The following is a 16917-nucleotide window of genomic DNA, read 5'->3' on the forward strand; positions in this document are numbered from 1 at the left end:
GAAGCATGAGGTGTTTTATCACCTGTGTGAATGTGAAATGTAAAATTCAGGCAGTGAGGATGTTAAATCAGTGGTTCTCAACCTTTTTTCAGACTCTTTAGTCACTGGTTAAACTGGCTCAAAACATAATTACATCAGCAAAACAAAAACAAATAGAACCCCAAAACAAACAAACAAACAAACAAACAAACAAACAAACAAACAAACAAACAAACAAACAAACAAACAAAAAGAACCATTCTATACAAGTACTACTGTTACTATAATATAAAAATGTTATGTTATATTTAATAAAATGAAATTATGTCCACTTAAGATGAATTAAACTGAACTCAAACAGGAACACGTGGCAGTGCTGGGAGTTCACGTCATAAAAACACCAACAGAAAGAAAGGAACAAAAGGAATCATAAAAGCCAGCTGAATGTTTCTGAGGCATTTTTGTTCTCACATCAAGTGACAAGTGATCAGGAAAAAATACATGAAACACAATGTTAACAGCTTAACAACCAACTCTCAGAAACCAAGAGACTGAAGGCAAAACAGAGGAAGAGTGCATCTGTAAGCTGGAAGAAAACATCAGAAGCTTTCACAGAAACTTACAGTGACGCCTGAAATGAAAGGAGCAGGAGTCGGGACGAGAGTGCAACTGCATAGGGAGAAAATGTTCTCCTAGTTTTCCTCTGAAATGCAATGACATCAATTATTCAAGTGCCTCCTGAATAAACAATAAAGTCCTGGTAAAAAACAAACAAACATGAAACTGAAATGATTGGAAAACAACAGCTTCAACACAGCGTGTGCTGAGAGGCCCAGGAACCGACCAGTGCAACCAGTACGCCTGTGCTGGATCAGCATCAGTTAGTTTGTGGAAATCTGAATAAACACATCTTTATCTATGCACCATGTGAGCACAATAGAAACTAAAATAATGAAGTGTTAAAACTAGATTCAGTGTCAGGGCAGCAGCGTAACGCTGGGCAGACACTGACCATTTGATCCTAAACATGACATTTTTCTGTCTTTACTTTCAGTGCAACATCGAACCGTGTCCGCCAAGCTTTAGCTAACAATGCAGGACCTGCCTTAGCTCACTCTCTATGTGAGTGGTGCAGTTTCCCTAATGAATTTGAAATTAATCGAGTAAGCAAACCTTTCTGACAGGCAGGCAGCTGGAGCTACAGTTTCCTCCTTTGCCTGGTTGATGATCAGGCTGAGGACGTTTGATAAAGTCCATCCTTCACTGTCAAATCCAGGCTCATTGTTTCTGTTTGCATGCAGATAACCTGGCTCACATATGATGACACCAATAACAATATGCGTGATTTGCATCATGTTCAGTGAAGAAAAATGACGGAGGAGAAGCTGCATTCGTGCCATGCGGATAAACTCTCTGTTCATCAGAGATGTCGTTTGTTCTTGTTTTCTCCTGTTGCTACACTAGTTTGGAGAAAACATTTACAGCTGGTACACATGCGCCAGTAAGAGTAGAATAAAAGTCAGGATTCCCCCGAGGCTGCTCTGTACTGTGATAACACTGAAAACACAACATCGATGCAGACGTGTGAGCTGGGAAAATTTCCTCAGCGTCAAAGCTGCGATTCGAAATGTGATTATTTATTTTAGCTTTAAGATGTTCCTCTCAACGACCAGCTGAGAATCACAGCACAGGGCAGCGTCAGGGGTTTTACTGCCATAATATACACACTATACACAGATTATAAAAAGATCACTGGGTATAGTTTGTTACAGGGTCCACAAAGAGGGTACAAACTTTCTATTATTATTTTCAGTGGCGGGACATTTTGTTGGATCACTGGTCAGAGAAGGTCAGTCGTCTTAAAGGAGCAGTCCGATGTTTTAGTGAAGTCCTCCCATCGTGTTCTCTGAAATATAACGGTGGTGAACTGAAATTAGTTTGTTGTCAAGAAAAGATGTTTAGAAAATTCAGAAGCGACGTCTCTTTCCAGGTTTTCTGGACAAACTATCAATCAACTATTTTCTGCTACTTTTGACCTTGACAGTTTTAAGGCCTGGTGGACGTCACTACGCCGCCGGTCCCAGGCGGATGCTGCTGGCATTGAGCCACAGGAGCCTGCAAACTGAGGACCTGCTTTTCAGACCCTGAAAATAGAGCAGTAAAAGACTAAAATCCAGGTGACGTGAAACAGGCCTGAAGCTGTGTTTTCTGCCTCGTTCGTACAGTGACGTGCCAAGGTCAGATATGGAAGTGTCGGAGTGAGGGCTGGACTGCAGCGCCTCACAGTGGCAGAAATAACATGTTACAGGATACACACACATTCACACACACCCCTTCAGGTCTGAATGGTGGACTTCTGTCACGTAGATGTTTGAGCTGAGGACATTTCTGATTAATGAGGTCCATTTGGCCAAATCTGACTTCTTCAGGATTCAGTCTAAGACTTTGGTTTGGTTAAGATCAGGATTTAAAGACCATACTGTTCATTTGTCCGTGTTTCAGTCCATTAACCATAAACTGTGTATACCATGGCATCTGTTTTTAGACCTGAAGCAGGTTTGACACAGTTAATGTGCCACAGTCAGTTTTTTTTAAATCACTGTTTGGTTTTGAACAAGAGAATATTTACTTTAACGTGTGCTTTGGAACTGTGGCTACAAGGGGTCAGATTTAATTTAACCAAACACACACACACACACACACACACACACACACACACACATATATATATATATATATATATATATGGCAGAGAGAGAGAGAGATGTGTGGTAAAGTGCTGGATGATTTAACTTCTCAGAAATATTCAAATAACAGGAAAACAACAGCTGCCTGGTCATAAGCAGACAAATGCTTCTTTTTAAGGTGTCGAAACATCTGGGAACCACCACTTTAGAAAAAGTTTGGCAGTTGTGATAAGTGTACACAGGTTTTGGTCCGCTGAATAAAACTTTCAAAGTTAGTGGTATGGTCCTTTAAAGGTTGAGCTCAGGGTTGTTTCAGGGCTCAGGGATGAAAACTGTATGTATGTGTGTGTGTGTGTGTGTGAACAACAGGCACATCTCTCAGCTGACTGGGCTCCAGCATGTGTGTGTTATGACGAAGACTTGTGTGTACTGCAGTGTTTACAGTGTGTGGTGACGACATGCCATATTTATAGCGAGTGGCACGGCGTTCATTTTGTTCGGCAGTGAGTGTGAAGTTTTCATGCGTCTGTCATTGTTGTTACGTGTTCGTCATGCAGGGCTCTGGTTTGCATCGTGTGTGTGTGTGTTGATGTGTGTGTGTGTGTGTTTGTGTGTGTGTGTGTGCTTCACTGCTTTTCTCAGTCAGTGGTCGGGTGAACCTCCAGCAGCCTGGGTGCAGTTCAGCGTGCTGAACCCAGGCAGCGTGACGCGTCCGTGGGTGTAGATGTCTCTGTCAGAGCCCTGGTTCATCCGTTTGACCAGGTTCTTCTCGTACAGGAGGGGGTGGTAGGCGCCGAGCGTGCAGGCGGCGTCGTAGAAATGCTGGTAGTAATGGCAGAGCTCTGTCTTTCTCCGTGACGGCAGGAACTCGTAAACGTGCACCACCTCGCACAGCGACATCATCAGGACGGTGCCTGAGAAGGACACAAAGGAGAAGATGTGATTATAAATTCTGTCACAGTAACCGTCTCCAGCACGGTGAGGTTTTTATCAGCAGCTGCTCTTTCTTTAAGAAATCCAAAGTCATGTCCTCATGTAAAGCACTGAACCCGTCACAGGTTCACTCATTTTATTTTTGCCTGAATGAGCTTCAGCAGTGCGACTGTGTAAGACCACACTGTGTGCAGCAGTTGCTTTTAGATCGCAGCGTGAACAGGAAGTGAAGGAGCTGATGTTCGACGTACCGAGAAAGCCGGAGGAGGGCGGGTTCTTCTGGATGGGTTCAGCCATGTTGTCTTGTATTCTCTGCCACACCTGCCACTCAAAGCGAGGATGCAGGATGTGAAACGGCTGCAGGGGATGAAGCCTCCTGTATCTCTGGTACTGGATGAAGATGGGGTAGTCTGTCCTGTTGTACCACTGTTGGGGGCAAACAGTTTCACCTTCAACAGCTGAGAATCACTGAGCATCCGGCTGAACTACAGTGTGACCAGGACACACAATGCTGAGTTTTATAAAAATGAAAAATATAGACCTGAGCGAGGTCAGCGGAGAAGGGGGCGGGGTCCCAGGCCACCAGAACACCTGAGCTGTACAGAGAACTGGACAGGAAACGATGCTCATCAGACGCCATCACCTGCAGACAGGTAAACAACAACATTTAAAAACCAAATGTACTGTATGTGTGTTATCCAGAGGCACAGCAACTAAACATCTGGACTGTTCAGTGGCATCAAAGCGACAAACAAACTACACTGAATATAAATTGAAATCCACAAACTGGTGCTTGGCTTTGGTTTTGTCAGTAGTGAAGCTGCTTCCACTGTGAAGCTTTACATCTAAAAACACCCACCAACAGCTCATCTCTGCTGCTGCTCTCCTCCTGCTCAACTCCTACAGCTCATCTGAGAATCAGCTCAAAGATCAGCCTCCTCAGCTCCACCGTGTCTGCACAGACTCGTGCTGTGCAGCTGAACTTCGCTCAAACACACAGGTCTGTGTCTCAGATTCTGGTGGAGACAACAAGCTTCATAAAGGCACCAAATATGTCCCAATATGTGGTGAACTTCATTCCTGCTGTGTCAGTATTATATATGTTGTTTGCACAGAATAAATCTGAATTTGAAGCTGGAATCTACGGCTGAAACCAAACGTTTAAGAGGCGAAAAAATGAGATGTGCTTTTAGGAAAATGTCAAATAAAGTAAAAAAACAGAATTCAGCTGAATTTCTAAAATAAATAAAAAGTGTTGAGATTTAGATGTTTGATATTTCATCCTAATGAACGTTTCATTTTTTTTAAATCGTGCACACATGAGGAGAAAAATAGTTGAAAGCAGCATGAACACCAAACAGTTACCACAGCAACCAGTCAGATTTGCTTTCCTGGACCCACTGCACAAACAGTTTCACATACAAAAAATGTATTTGTCTTCATGTTTAATATTCCTGAGCCTGATGCTGCTGGCAGGACTTAGATTAATGACTGTTTTCATGTATTTTCTTTATAGAGTCACCGACATTGACAAAGGTCTGTCTAAGCTCCAAAACCCCAAAGAAGTTCAAAGAAAAACGGCCCCGAGCAGAACCAGACCAGTGTTCACTGAATACAAGCAGCTGGTAGAACCTGCTACTGTTACAGTCCAGTGCTGTGCAACCAGGAACACAAAGGAAGTGGAACCAAACGCAGAACGTCCTTTATTTTATTTTTTTAGCTTACCAGTGAGTTTTAACACTGAGCTGTGATTAAAATACGATCTCTGAATATTTCATTCATTCTCTGCGTGCCATTCATCTTAATGGGCTCAAAGGAAAGAGACGCAGCACCAGTGTCTTTGTCCTGGTTTGGTCCTGAAGTGGTACAAAAGTAGCTGACACACACACACACACACACACACACACACACACACACACACGCACGCACGCACGCACGCACACACGCACGCACACACACAGATACTGTGACCTGACTGTGTGTTTACCTGTGAGTTGATGAGACGGATGGTGGTTTTAGAACCGACGTCTTTCTCGTAGCCGGAGGTGGGGGCAGCGTTAAAGCGCAGCACGGCATCATGCGAGTCTGTGATTTGATTAAAAAAAAACTTTTTAAGTGGAAGTGAAACCTCCTGATTCGCTGATGCAACACATTTTCAGTTTCTATGTCTGTGATAAAAACAGATGTTTGATAAAAACAGCAACACTTTCTGTGGAAAAGGTCCAGATGTTAGTGTTTAGTCAAGAAACAGGCAGTCTGAAGGTCTCAGAGAAATTTCATATGTGTTTGTTTAAAAAGAATAAAGAGTTAGGTTCAAATTTATATTTATCCTCTGACACACATACAGACACACATCGTCCCACACACCGAGACCCAGCAGTTATTTAAACATCTGGTTAAATATCTCACCTATCTCTTTGCCAAGTCCAGAGTGGCGGAGCGACCCCGCTGACGACACCACAGCGCAGCTCTTGTAAGGCCCAAGGTCAGAGGTCAGCGGCTTCGAGGGCAGCTGAGAAGCCCAGGGCAGTGACGAGAATGGCTGGAGGTCAGGGGTCAAAGTCGAGACCTCCACCTTGTCCTTCAGTTGGCAGAGAAGCTTGGGACCGCTCAGCTTTGGCCTGATGGACACGCCGCCGGGGCCCGAAACCTTGACTCCATATTTATTCATGGCCTGGAAGAAAAGCAGAGACTCGGATGTGGATCAGGAATAATTTGGTCTGAAGATGGAAAAAAACTGGGGGGTGGAGCTAGAAACAAGTGAACTTTCCAGAGCCTTAGAGGCTCCAGGCCACATTAGTTGCTACTAACATAACAAACATCATCAATATAAAAATATTGATCAGAGCTGCTGTAAGATGATGTTATATTTGTCGTCATGTTAACTCTCACCTGATAGTTCTGCACCACCTTCCTCAGTCTGCTTCCCAGCATGCTACTGGACATCTCATCATCCCACACCTCTCCCAGAAGCCCGTGAGGCCCGAAGAACTCTGCGTCGCCCCCTCTGCCGCTCAGCTCCTCCCGCCGCCTGCCTCCAAACAGGGTCTCCAGGGCACGCCTGAGGGGGCGCGGCAGCAGATGACCGAAAAACCCGGATGGTTCCCGCTCTCTCGACTTTCGCTTTGACGGCAAGTCCCCGGCTTCGTGGGTGTGGTTCGGGGAGGAGAGGACAGGGATTGGACGGTGAGGGTCACCTGGGACCACACCTGGCAGCTTCTGAGGGTCAATGTACATGGGCTTGGCTCCTCCTCGCAGCACCTGTGGCAACAGTCACATTTTGGCAAATGACGCAATGAATCATCAGTTATTTTCAGCCATTCATTTTCTGTCAGTCAACTAATTGATTGATAAACTGATCACTTCTGTTCTAGAGCACTGATTGGTTCATAGCTGCCAGAGGAAATAATGTGAGTGCCACAGTGGACACCACCAGTGGCCAAAAACACATTCTGCCCAGCGCCCCCTGGAGGTTACTCCGACCATGACAGACCTTGATGACAGAGTGCGCACGAGGCTGAGCCCGGGTTCGGGCCCTGACCCCAAAGATGGCGTCGGTAACGGGCACGCTGTTTTCGGCACAGAGGGCGTAGAGCAGAGCCATGGAGATGCAGAAGAAGGCCATGCAGAGCGCTCCACGGCGAGCACGACGCCTCAGACGCCACAGAAGGCTGACTCTGTCCATCGCCGCGCCGGGAATCTGCAGAGGAAACACACGGTCTCAGGCTGCTGTCTCCAGACACGTTTATCACAGGGTCAGAGACGCATGAGACAAACAAAACGAGGACAGTAAAAGTTTTCACAGGTCACCCGATGAATCAGCTAAAACATGATCACTACACTGCAGATTATTGTTCCCACGTCGGAAAGGTCTTAGTTTTACACTTTAATGTGCTGAAGTTTTTTAGTCTTTATCACCATAGAATAATTTTACTTTTAATGACTGTTTATGCAAAGTAAATGTGGACTGATGCAGTGTTAGAAACCACTTGTTGGCAGCTCCTCCCTGCCAACGCTCTGTGAGCTGTTGTTTGCCTGAGGAAGTGGGTCAGCAGGATCTGCTTTCCCCTCATAAGAGATGGTCCTGAGTGTAACGGGCTACGGAGGCACTGAGGATCTTTTCATCGGGATTTAGGGAATTCAACAAACTCTTATCATGGCCGACATTTACATTAACTCCTAATCAGAATTTAACATAAGATAAATGACAAAATAATTTCTCATGGATGTACGGAGCTGATCCGGGATCCATGAGACCTGAGCGAGTGAATCGGGTTATTTCATTCAAACACAAGAACAAACAAACAAGAAGCCATTTGAAGATGATGTGTTTTCACTGAATCCTTGTTTCTCATGTTGAAGGAAAGTGAGTGAAACAACACAAGAATGAGGCTGAGGGAGAACGCCACCACTGCCCCGGGTGATGGGTGAAATCAGGGAGAAAGAGCAGGGAGGAGGAGGAGGAGGAGGAGGAGGAGGATGGCTCGATTCATCAGAGAACACAAGAGGAGGGAAGGAGGGACGAGAGAGGCCTAAAGAGAATAAGGATGAGAGAGAGAGAGAGAGAGAGGGAAATGGGGGAAGTGCAGCACAGAAACAGAAGAAAGCGTCAGCGGTCGCCTTTTTTCCCACGATGCTTCTGCAGCTCCTGATTTCGATCCAGCTAACAGGCACACGAGGCTGTGACTTCAGCACCAATGAGCAGGGTTAAGAGAAAGAACATGAATCTTTCACAGTGAGGAGAAGGAAAGAATAAAAGAACACGTGATTTATCTCTTCTTCTCATTATCTCTGTGTCCTCTGTGAATAAATGTCTATAAATCTACTTCCAGTCGCTAATTCATCAGGTTGTGGCCCACAGAGAACTAACTGAGCCCAGAGCAACATCAGTGTGGGACTGTCCCCCGAGTCAAACAAAACCCATCAGTGTTAACTGGAATTCACTGAAATATCTTGAACCAACCACCTGGTTAACAGTTTACCTCATGAACACAGCAGCGGTCAGGGAGATAATTCAACTGAGAGATTTCTGGCTGAACAAACAGAAGAACGGGTTTAAACAGGCCTCGTTAGCATAAACCAGCTGAAACGGATCCCCCTCAGGTTCAGTGCACCTCTATCAGGCCTCGTTATCCAGGAGACAAACATACTGACTGTGTCCGGCTTTAGCTGGGAGCGCGACTCTTCCCCTCTGTGCTGAATATTCCTTCAGACGCTGCAGCTGAAGGTCACATGCAGAGGGATTTACAAACCAACCCGGACAAGGACAGTTTGACGTCTTATCCGCTTTCACCACAGTTTCCTTGACGTTTCTCCAAAATATTCCCAAACATGGAGCCGTGCGTCCCCGCTGCCATCTCTCTCAGCCCGGCCAGGATTTTAGGCCCCAGCTGGCCCGGCAACACAGCGGGGTGACCCCCCCCAGGAGGAAGCGGTTAAACAAAAAGGCTGGAAAAGAGAATCTGAACCAGATTAAATGTAAAATCTGCCCAGCCCTGGATCCTGTGCTCAGTTTATGCTGTTTTCCCTGCTGCTGCACAGTGTGGCCCAACGGACTGAGAAGGACCAGAGGAGGACAGGGATCGATGGGATCCATTATCAGACCCTATAGAACACAAACACACATGACTGCCCATTTTGCTGCATACGAGTGCAGAGAACTCAAATCAATTTGCTCCTGCTGTGTTATTCCTGTTTACATTCAGCAGCTGGTCAGAGGCTGAATGTGCTGCAGCCTGATCCACACTGAGCTGCTGCATAACCAGCAGCACAGAGCACAGCACACACTGTTAACCTCATCTGTCTGAATAACAGGCTTTTCCATCAATACAGACAAACTGTGCTGATACGGATCCATATTCACCAGCGGAAAACTCAGCTGTTTGCTGTTTGGAGGACAAACTGTGGAACGGTGACGGTGCACAGGCTGATTTAGGTGTGAAATACTGTCATCACTGACGTCCCGACGAAGCAAGCGTCAGGTGGCGTCTCACGTGGCGTCACTCAGGGCTCCACACCTGGTCCAGTCCTTTTTCGTGTGAAATTTCAGAGTTATGTGACGATAGACACTGGTGCTTATCCCCGGCTCCAAAGACCGAAACAGCATTAACAGATTAACAGACGGGTTTAAGAGTATTACAGCCCGGATAAAAAAAACATGACTGTTTGAAATTAAACCAGGAGAAAACAGAAAAACAGAAGACCTGGTAACTGTTGCTGGGTCTGAGGGTTTTACGTGGTCTGAGGTCTGTGGAGAAACAGGTTCAGTCAGAGGTAAAAAGTCTGGGAGTCAGCACAGATGAAAACCTCTTGAGCTCCAGCTTTGAATCAGCTGCTGCTCACACAGCTGTGCACCTCTGGAGGATGTGACGCCTGGCGGCACCTCCCTCTCTAAACATGAATGGATGAAGGAGTGAATGAATGAAAGAATTAATGCATCACTGCGGCGCCGCAGGCTGCAGAGCTTCAGACAGATGGTGGTGTCACCCGATATCTGCTTAAAGATGTCACCCTAAATCCCCTGCCTTCACACACACACACACACACACACACACGTTTGCTTCACTGTCCCTATAAGGACATTCATTGACATAATACATTCCCTGGCCTCTTACCCTAATCCTGGCCTAAACCTGATTCTAACCTGAACCCTCAGACAGACCTTTAAACTACTGCAGTTTGGTCCCCACAAAACTGTCGGACCCCACAAGTATAGTAAAACAAGCCTACACACACACACACACACACACACACACACACACACACACACACACTCTTCTGGCAGCCTGTGTGTGTGTGTGTATTATGGAATTATGGATGGACTTATGGAGCCATAAACTACTCAAGATTAAAAGGTAGGAGTGTGTAGTGTGTGTGTGTGTGTGTGCGTGTTAATCTGCCTGCGCACACTGACAGTGAGTCGGACGGTTGTGTTCGTGTCAGCAGCAGCAGCAGCAGCGAAGCCCTGAACCAAAGCGCAGGCTGGATGTTTGCCGTCGGCTGCTGCGACACGTTTACGGCTCAGCTCATCAGAAAACAGAGTCCAGCTGCACGGCTGAAGCTCTCAATCTCAATCTGTGGAACAAAGTTAGAAATCATCAGATCAGACCGTACGACTGATTGGCTGAGCCGCGTGTAACCTCTGACCTCAGGCTGCGTTCAGTTCAGCGCAGACTGAAATCAGGATCTGCTGAGAGGGAAAACCTGCTCACGCCCCCGATGCAGTTCTGAGCTGCTCGACATCAAATCTAATATTATCATTAATACAATTAAACAAATTAAAAAGGAGCCAGACTCAACGCGACGCCGAGCTAACGGGAGGTTTTCCAACATGCTGTGAACGCAGCTTAAATCGATGCAGGTGTTAGAGTCAGGAGAGATCCTCCGGGGAGGCAGTCGAGCCGACACCAGCACGATAAGACTTTCAGCTTGTTTAAGACATTCAGCTTATTATTTATTTATTATTCTGCCAGTGTGTTTACTGCTGCAATCAGACTGCAGGGAACCTTCCAGTGAAACCACACAGCACTCCTGCTTCTAACTACACCAACTGATCGTGTCCGAACAAAAGTCTTTTCTTCTCGTTTTTTGATTAATCTATTGATTTTGTCTATTAAATGTCAGAGAACAGTGAAAGAAATAGCGATGAGGTGACATCTCCTCATGTCTTTGGTCCAAAACTCAATGTTCATTTTTTAGTTTTCTATCATGTGACACAGGAAAGAATCAAATCCTCCATTATCACACGGTTTTATGATGTTTCCATTTGAGCTGAGCTCAGAACAGAAACCTTCACAGCTGTGCACTTGACAGTGGTACGTTTGTTTTCTACTCCAGAGTATCTGCGTGCGGAGGACATGAATAAGACATGACAGGGTTTCTACAGCTTCTCCAAATGAACTTCAACACATTGAAGAGCTTTTCCATGTCACATAGAGCTTTTATTGTTCTTAGTAACGCAGTTCATCAGTATGTTCAGTCACCAGTGTGGATTCCTGAACAGGCCTACAGGGCACATGTCCAGAGGCCTGAGGGGTCAGGGGTCACTTGGACTAGAGTCTGCATGAGGTGACTGTTAATGTCACAGAGCTCAGTTAAAAGACGAGAGAGAGAGAGACAGAGAGAGAGAGAGAGAGAGAGAGAGAGAGAGAGAGAGAGAGAGAGAGAGAGAGAGAGAGAGAGAGAGATGCAAAGTGACTACAAACGGCCTCATCTGAAGCTGTTTTGTGTGTCTTTCAGTCCGGGGGCCCTGTTTCCCTGTTTTGGGATTCGGGGGGGGGGTGAGTCCCTCCAGGCCTGGACTCATATAAGCAGCACACAATGAATGAATGAACCAGTTAAAAAAGTGAGTGAATGAATTTGTTAATTTCAGTTTCAGACACATGATCAGTCGATGAGCTCAGTTACTCCACAGGAGAGAAAATATCAGAGCTGAAAATTACATTTCAGACGCTGAAACTTTCTGAAGCTGTTTTTGAGGAAACTGAGTTTAATACTTTTTAAATACTATTTTGCAGATAATGTTCAGGGTTGTTAAGAATCATCCCCTTCCTGGTGTGTGTTGTTTGTGTTTGTTGGTGTGTGTGTGTGTGTCATCATTTATTTCTCTTTCCTCTAAAATTCCCGTTCTCCGTTCTTCACCACTTCTTCCTCTGTACCTACGGTTAAATGGGAACCGGTGAATATTTCATTGGCACCGGATTCATGCGGTGAAATCACAGTGTGAATCCTGCCCTGTGTTACAGAGTGAGAGTCTTTGTGTGTGGATGTAAGTCGCACTGCTGCAGGTGTAACAGTGCAATGAATGAATCACGCTCGTCATTAACTGTTACTACAGCTGGAGCTGTGAGTCATCTGAGATCTCCTCTCACAAAACACACAACACAAAACACACACTCCTGAGGAGAAACAGCAGCCGAGCTTTCCAACAGCCACCACGGAGGATTTGTATTTTACACCACGGTCACGTGTGAAGAATTTTAAAGCTGTTCGGTGTGGTGAGCGGCGATGATGTTACCTTGTAGGCCATGGTGTGTGGTGCCGCACGCTGTGTTGCTGTAGCTGTTGCTTAGAAACCGGTTGCTGCCTTCAGGTTTCCCCTCATCGCCTCTGTGGACGGAGAAACAGAGATATATTTAATACACACTGTCAGCTGTGTGCATGACACACACACACACACACACAGAGATTAAAACAGGCTCATTCATCAAACTGAAACTGAAAAGTGACATTCTACTTTTACTCCCACTCACAAAGTTAAGAATAAAAAGCTGATTCTCATACGTTTTACAGCGACTGAGAACAGAAACAGGTGAGTTCACATCTTCAGGAACGTGTTTTGGAGCAACTGTACAAAATATAGTTGGTCAACCGTTCCCTGAGGCATTGAGTATTACAGATACTGTGTTTGTGACTGTGTTTCCCTCTGTTTTTCACTAAAGGCTGACTGTGTGCTTTTGTCCTGATGGTCTCAGTGGTCTGTCTTCTTGCTGCCTGATTCTTGTCCAGACCAATAATTCTTGTTTAGCTGTGACACAGACTGGTTCTCCTCCCAGCTCACCACAGTCCATTACTCCAGGTCATTTTAACTGATGTGACTGATTTTTCAGAAAGGTCTAATTTAAAATCTACAGATGGGTCTATTTTTGTACGGAAGCTCTGGAGGCTCGTTACAATAAAATCCCACATGAGCCATTATGATGAATTAGGACACCCAGATATTTTCAGCACTGGAGAATCTCCACACACAAACTGCTGTTTGTTAATATCAGCTTCTCTTCAGTCTGATCACTATCAGTGAAATGTCTCCACACTAAGTACATTTACTCAAGTACTGCACTGAAGTACAATTCTGAGGAACTTACGTTACATAATTAAGCTTTTTGCAAATAAACAATAATAAAAAAACACCCAGTATAAACAACTGCAGCTGAAATGATACGTCGAATGGCAGAAAATTAATACTGATAACTGTTTAAGTCACTAAGTCGATCGCTTCATGTTCCCAGCCTCTCAGATTTAAATGTCACCTGGTTTTCTTCTTCTTCTTCTGTGAACTCAAAGATCTCTGGGTTTTAAGCTGCAGGTCGAACAAAACAAAACATGTGGAGACGTCTTTCTGAGTGAATGTGTTCAGAAATGGATTATGGTCCAGATGTCCAACAGTCCACTGGAGACGTCCCCTTATGAATTAAAAAAGGGAAAAAGACAAAGTGTCTGCTGGAGGAGGATTTTCCACAACCTGGCAACCCAGAAGTTGTTCTTATTAATGCCTTATAACTGATCTGTAAAGCATGAGTCAATTATTTATTAACCATTAATAAAGCCATAAATTACAGCTTATAAATCCCTGGTACCTTCTCAGAAAGTACATTCATTCTGTATTTTATACCATGAAACAATATTTGTAAATTTAGTAGAAAACGTGTGACGGTTATTGAATTACAGCATTTAATGAACGTAATTAAAAAAATAAGAGCACAGATAATATATAAGATACTGCGGAGAGGCCATCATCAGAGACCATGCGAGTCTCCACAGGACCATTAAGCTACACGATGGACGGACAGATCGATGGACAGATCGATTGATAGATCGATAGACAGATGCGTTTAACTGCCTCATCTACCTCCAGCTTATCTAAGGTGTTACGCTGCTGTTCGTTGACCTGTGCTCAGTGATGCTCCTCCGTTACCATCCGCGTCGTTCTCCTGATTAATCGTCGCTACGGTACCGAGCAGGTTGTTGTTCCCGCCATGTTCCCCGTGAGTCTCGTGCGTCGGGGTCCCGCTGTCCGTCCGTCCGGTCCGAGGCCGCTGTCGGTGTGCGGCGGCATTTGGAGAAGCGCGGACGGGAGCTGCGAGTCCTCGTCTCCGCGACCGCACAAGCTGCAGAGCCGAGCGTCAAGTTCGCGACAGGAAGAAGAAGGCGTTTCCGCTTTCTTTTTCCAAAATAAGAGCCGAGAGTGACCATTGTGACTATTTTGGTTTCTTTAGCTACAGCAGAGGTGTCCAAACTGTCCACAAAGGCCCGTGTGGCTGCAGGTTTTTGTTCCAACCAAGCAGCAGCACACCAGACTGCACTCACTTAATCAACTGATCTCAGTCTTCAGACAGCTGATTGGTCAAACTGTGTGCTCTTCATTGGTCGGAACATAAACCTGCAGCCACACGGCTCTTTGTGGAACAGTTTGGACACCTCTGACCTACAGAATGAAATGACAAGAAAGGTGAAAAAAGTTCACGTTAGAGCCCTGAATTCAAAACCGTATTTAAGTAAAAGTACACAAGTATCATTACGAAATGTTCTTTATTGTTGTTTCACATTCTTCTGTGTAACCAAACCTCTGAATACATTATTAAAGGCAAAATAAAATAAGGCGGTCACCTACTTTTTAAAATTTTGTTCTTATTTTTGTTTATCAACAAAAAAAGCCATGAAATTATCAAGTATCAAATTATCAAGGTACATGCAGACACCATAGTGTCTGCATGTACAACAGACTACAACACAAATGATTCATTATTTAGGTATCTCCTTTGTGGTTTCATATCAGTGGCTGTAACTTCACAGTTATGTTAAATAACTACTCACTAAATATTTAAAAATACCTGTACTCGTGTGCTGCAGGGAATGTCCACAAACACGTTTCAGCTTCAGAAAGTTACTTTTTTAATATTTTATTTTGAAGGCCATATTCTCCTGGGTTAGGTTTAACTTGACTGATTTCTCTGCAGCAGCCAAGACACGCAATCTCTCTGCAGAGAAGGAGGGAAGACGAAGATGCAAGACGAGCAGGAGCCAGAGGGCATCTCTGCTTTAACCAGCAGCAGGCTGTGCTGGACTAACGTCTGATATTTAATTTCACCATCACTGTCGCCGCAGCTGTCATCATGCTGCGGGAGTACTTCTGAGTTATTACTGATATTTAAATAATGCTGATGCAGTGTCTGTGGTTATGGGCACTTTCTTTTTTTAATCAGTTCGATTCATTTTCAGATCCCTGCAGACTTTATCATCAGCTGACAATTCAGCTCTGCAATTTCTTCATACAACCATGGATTTATTCTTTCCTTTGATAACTGCCATGATTTATTTATTTCTGTCTCTATTCTGGTAGGAAACTCAGATAACCAATCCTTACCTCTGTGGTGAGCAGGAAAACATCCCAGACTGAACATCACCTCCAATCATGCGGTCGATGAACTTCAATAGAACAACCCCACATCTGATGCCTTTATTAGATTAAAAAAGCTAGTTCCCTGACCGGGAATCGAACCCGGGCCGCGGCGGTGAGAGCGCCGAATCCTAACCACTAGACCACCAGGGAAGGCTATAACGCTTTTTCTCATATTTACTTTTTAAACGAACCGACCCCGTTCAAAGGCGGACAGTTCTGAAGTGAAGAATCTACGACATAACGTACACTGACTTATTTCGGCCACACTGAATTCCTCCGGTCGTCTCAGTGGCGAGTAACTCTGTAACCGTGCCCCGAAGTTAGCTAGCTATTAACAGTTAGCTAGACTTGCTAACTGCTAGCTAGACTTGCTAACTGCTGATAAGCTCCATCTCCCGGTAACTTGTATCGTCTTACAGTCGGTGCTGCCGTTAGTTAGCAGGTCATTGATGTCGCCTTCATTTCATTTCATCTCCATCTCTTCTGTGTCTGAGACTTTAGTTCTTGCCCACGCAGGCAAGTTGGCTTTTTTTCTGCCACTTGAGGCTACGAAACGACTTCTCCCATTTCCCATTTATATTAGCATTAGCCAGTGCAGCTGTTTTCCCCTTTCTCTTTTGTGATGATGTGGTTGATGATAAGCGTTTCACTGCAAACATCTAGAAAACATAATAGTAGAATGGTACAGAACATAAATGTATATACAACGGTCAATACGCGTTGCAGTTACAGTTCTTCATATAGTGAAGTATAGCTTTTTCTGGTGTAGGACCTCGTGGCGCAACGGTAGCGCGTCTGACTCCAGATCAGAAGGTTGCGTGTTCAAATCACGTCGGGGTCAAGATCTTTTGATAAAGATTTTAATTTTAAAATCATTTACGTACTCAACTGTTAATGGATTAATTTCTCAGTTAATCGAGATACAACTCAGCAGACAAATCGATAGTGGAAATAATCAGAAACATTACTTATGGATAATGAAGAGAAAAGCTTAGCTTCAACTTTTTTTTTTATTATTGTATACATTTATCATGCCAATAAAAATAAGGCTTTTTGAGAACCTAATCCATAGTGACTCAAACAACAAAGCTGATTTTCTGTATTTCTCTTCTTGTCAACAAATCTCATGGAAAAAAAAAA

At 44.6% G+C, this 16917-nt stretch overlaps 1 protein-coding gene and 2 non-coding genes across 4 annotated transcripts; 1 reads left to right on the forward strand and 2 right to left on the reverse strand.

Annotated features, from left to right (window-relative positions):
* Positions 1–213: 213 nt before the first annotated feature.
* Positions 214–14430, reverse strand: st6gal1 (ST6 beta-galactosamide alpha-2,6-sialyltranferase 1). 2 transcript variants are annotated; one of them, XM_041051411.1, is made up of 9 exons: positions 14266–14430; positions 12616–12707; positions 7093–7299; positions 6492–6860; positions 6009–6273; positions 5587–5684; positions 4141–4242; positions 3851–4025; positions 214–3580 (listed from the first exon to the last, which is right to left on the reverse strand). In XM_041051411.1, the coding sequence occupies exons 2-9, from the start codon at positions 12625–12627 to the stop codon at positions 3309–3311; spliced, it is 1500 nt and encodes a 499-aa protein (XP_040907345.1). In that variant the 5' UTR covers positions 12628–12707; positions 14266–14430; the 3' UTR covers positions 214–3308. The 2 variants fall into 2 exon arrangements, with proteins under 2 accessions (XP_040907345.1, XP_040907346.1); XM_041051412.1 differs by lacking the exon at positions 14266–14430 and adding an exon at positions 13628–13676.
* A 1425-nt stretch (positions 14431–15855) lies between these two features.
* Positions 15856–15927, reverse strand: trnae-cuc. The gene has a single exon. It is a non-coding gene; the product is annotated as a tRNA-Glu (tRNA).
* A 619-nt stretch (positions 15928–16546) lies between these two features.
* On the forward strand, positions 16547–16618 carry trnaw-cca. Its single transcript has one exon. It is a non-coding gene; the product is annotated as a tRNA-Trp (tRNA).
* Positions 16619–16917: the final 299 nt, after the last annotated feature.

Source organism: Toxotes jaculatrix, chromosome 12 (assembly GCF_017976425.1).
Source record: "Toxotes jaculatrix isolate fToxJac2 chromosome 12, fToxJac2.pri, whole genome shotgun sequence".
In the NCBI taxonomy this organism is placed as follows: Eukaryota; Metazoa; Chordata; class Actinopteri; family Toxotidae; genus Toxotes; species Toxotes jaculatrix.

What these genes read in the sequence shown, in the direction of transcription:
- st6gal1 (XM_041051411.1), bottom strand. An exon ending in TCTCCGCTGACCTCGCTCAG is followed by an intron (nt 4,026 to 4,140) that starts GTCTATATTTTT and finishes TGCCCCCAACAG; the next exon opens with TGGTACAACAGGACAGACTA. An exon ending in GCCCTCCTCCGGCTTTCTCG is followed by an intron (nt 3,581 to 3,850) that starts GTACGTCGAACA and finishes TGTCCTTCTCAG; the next exon opens with GCACCGTCCTGATGATGTCG.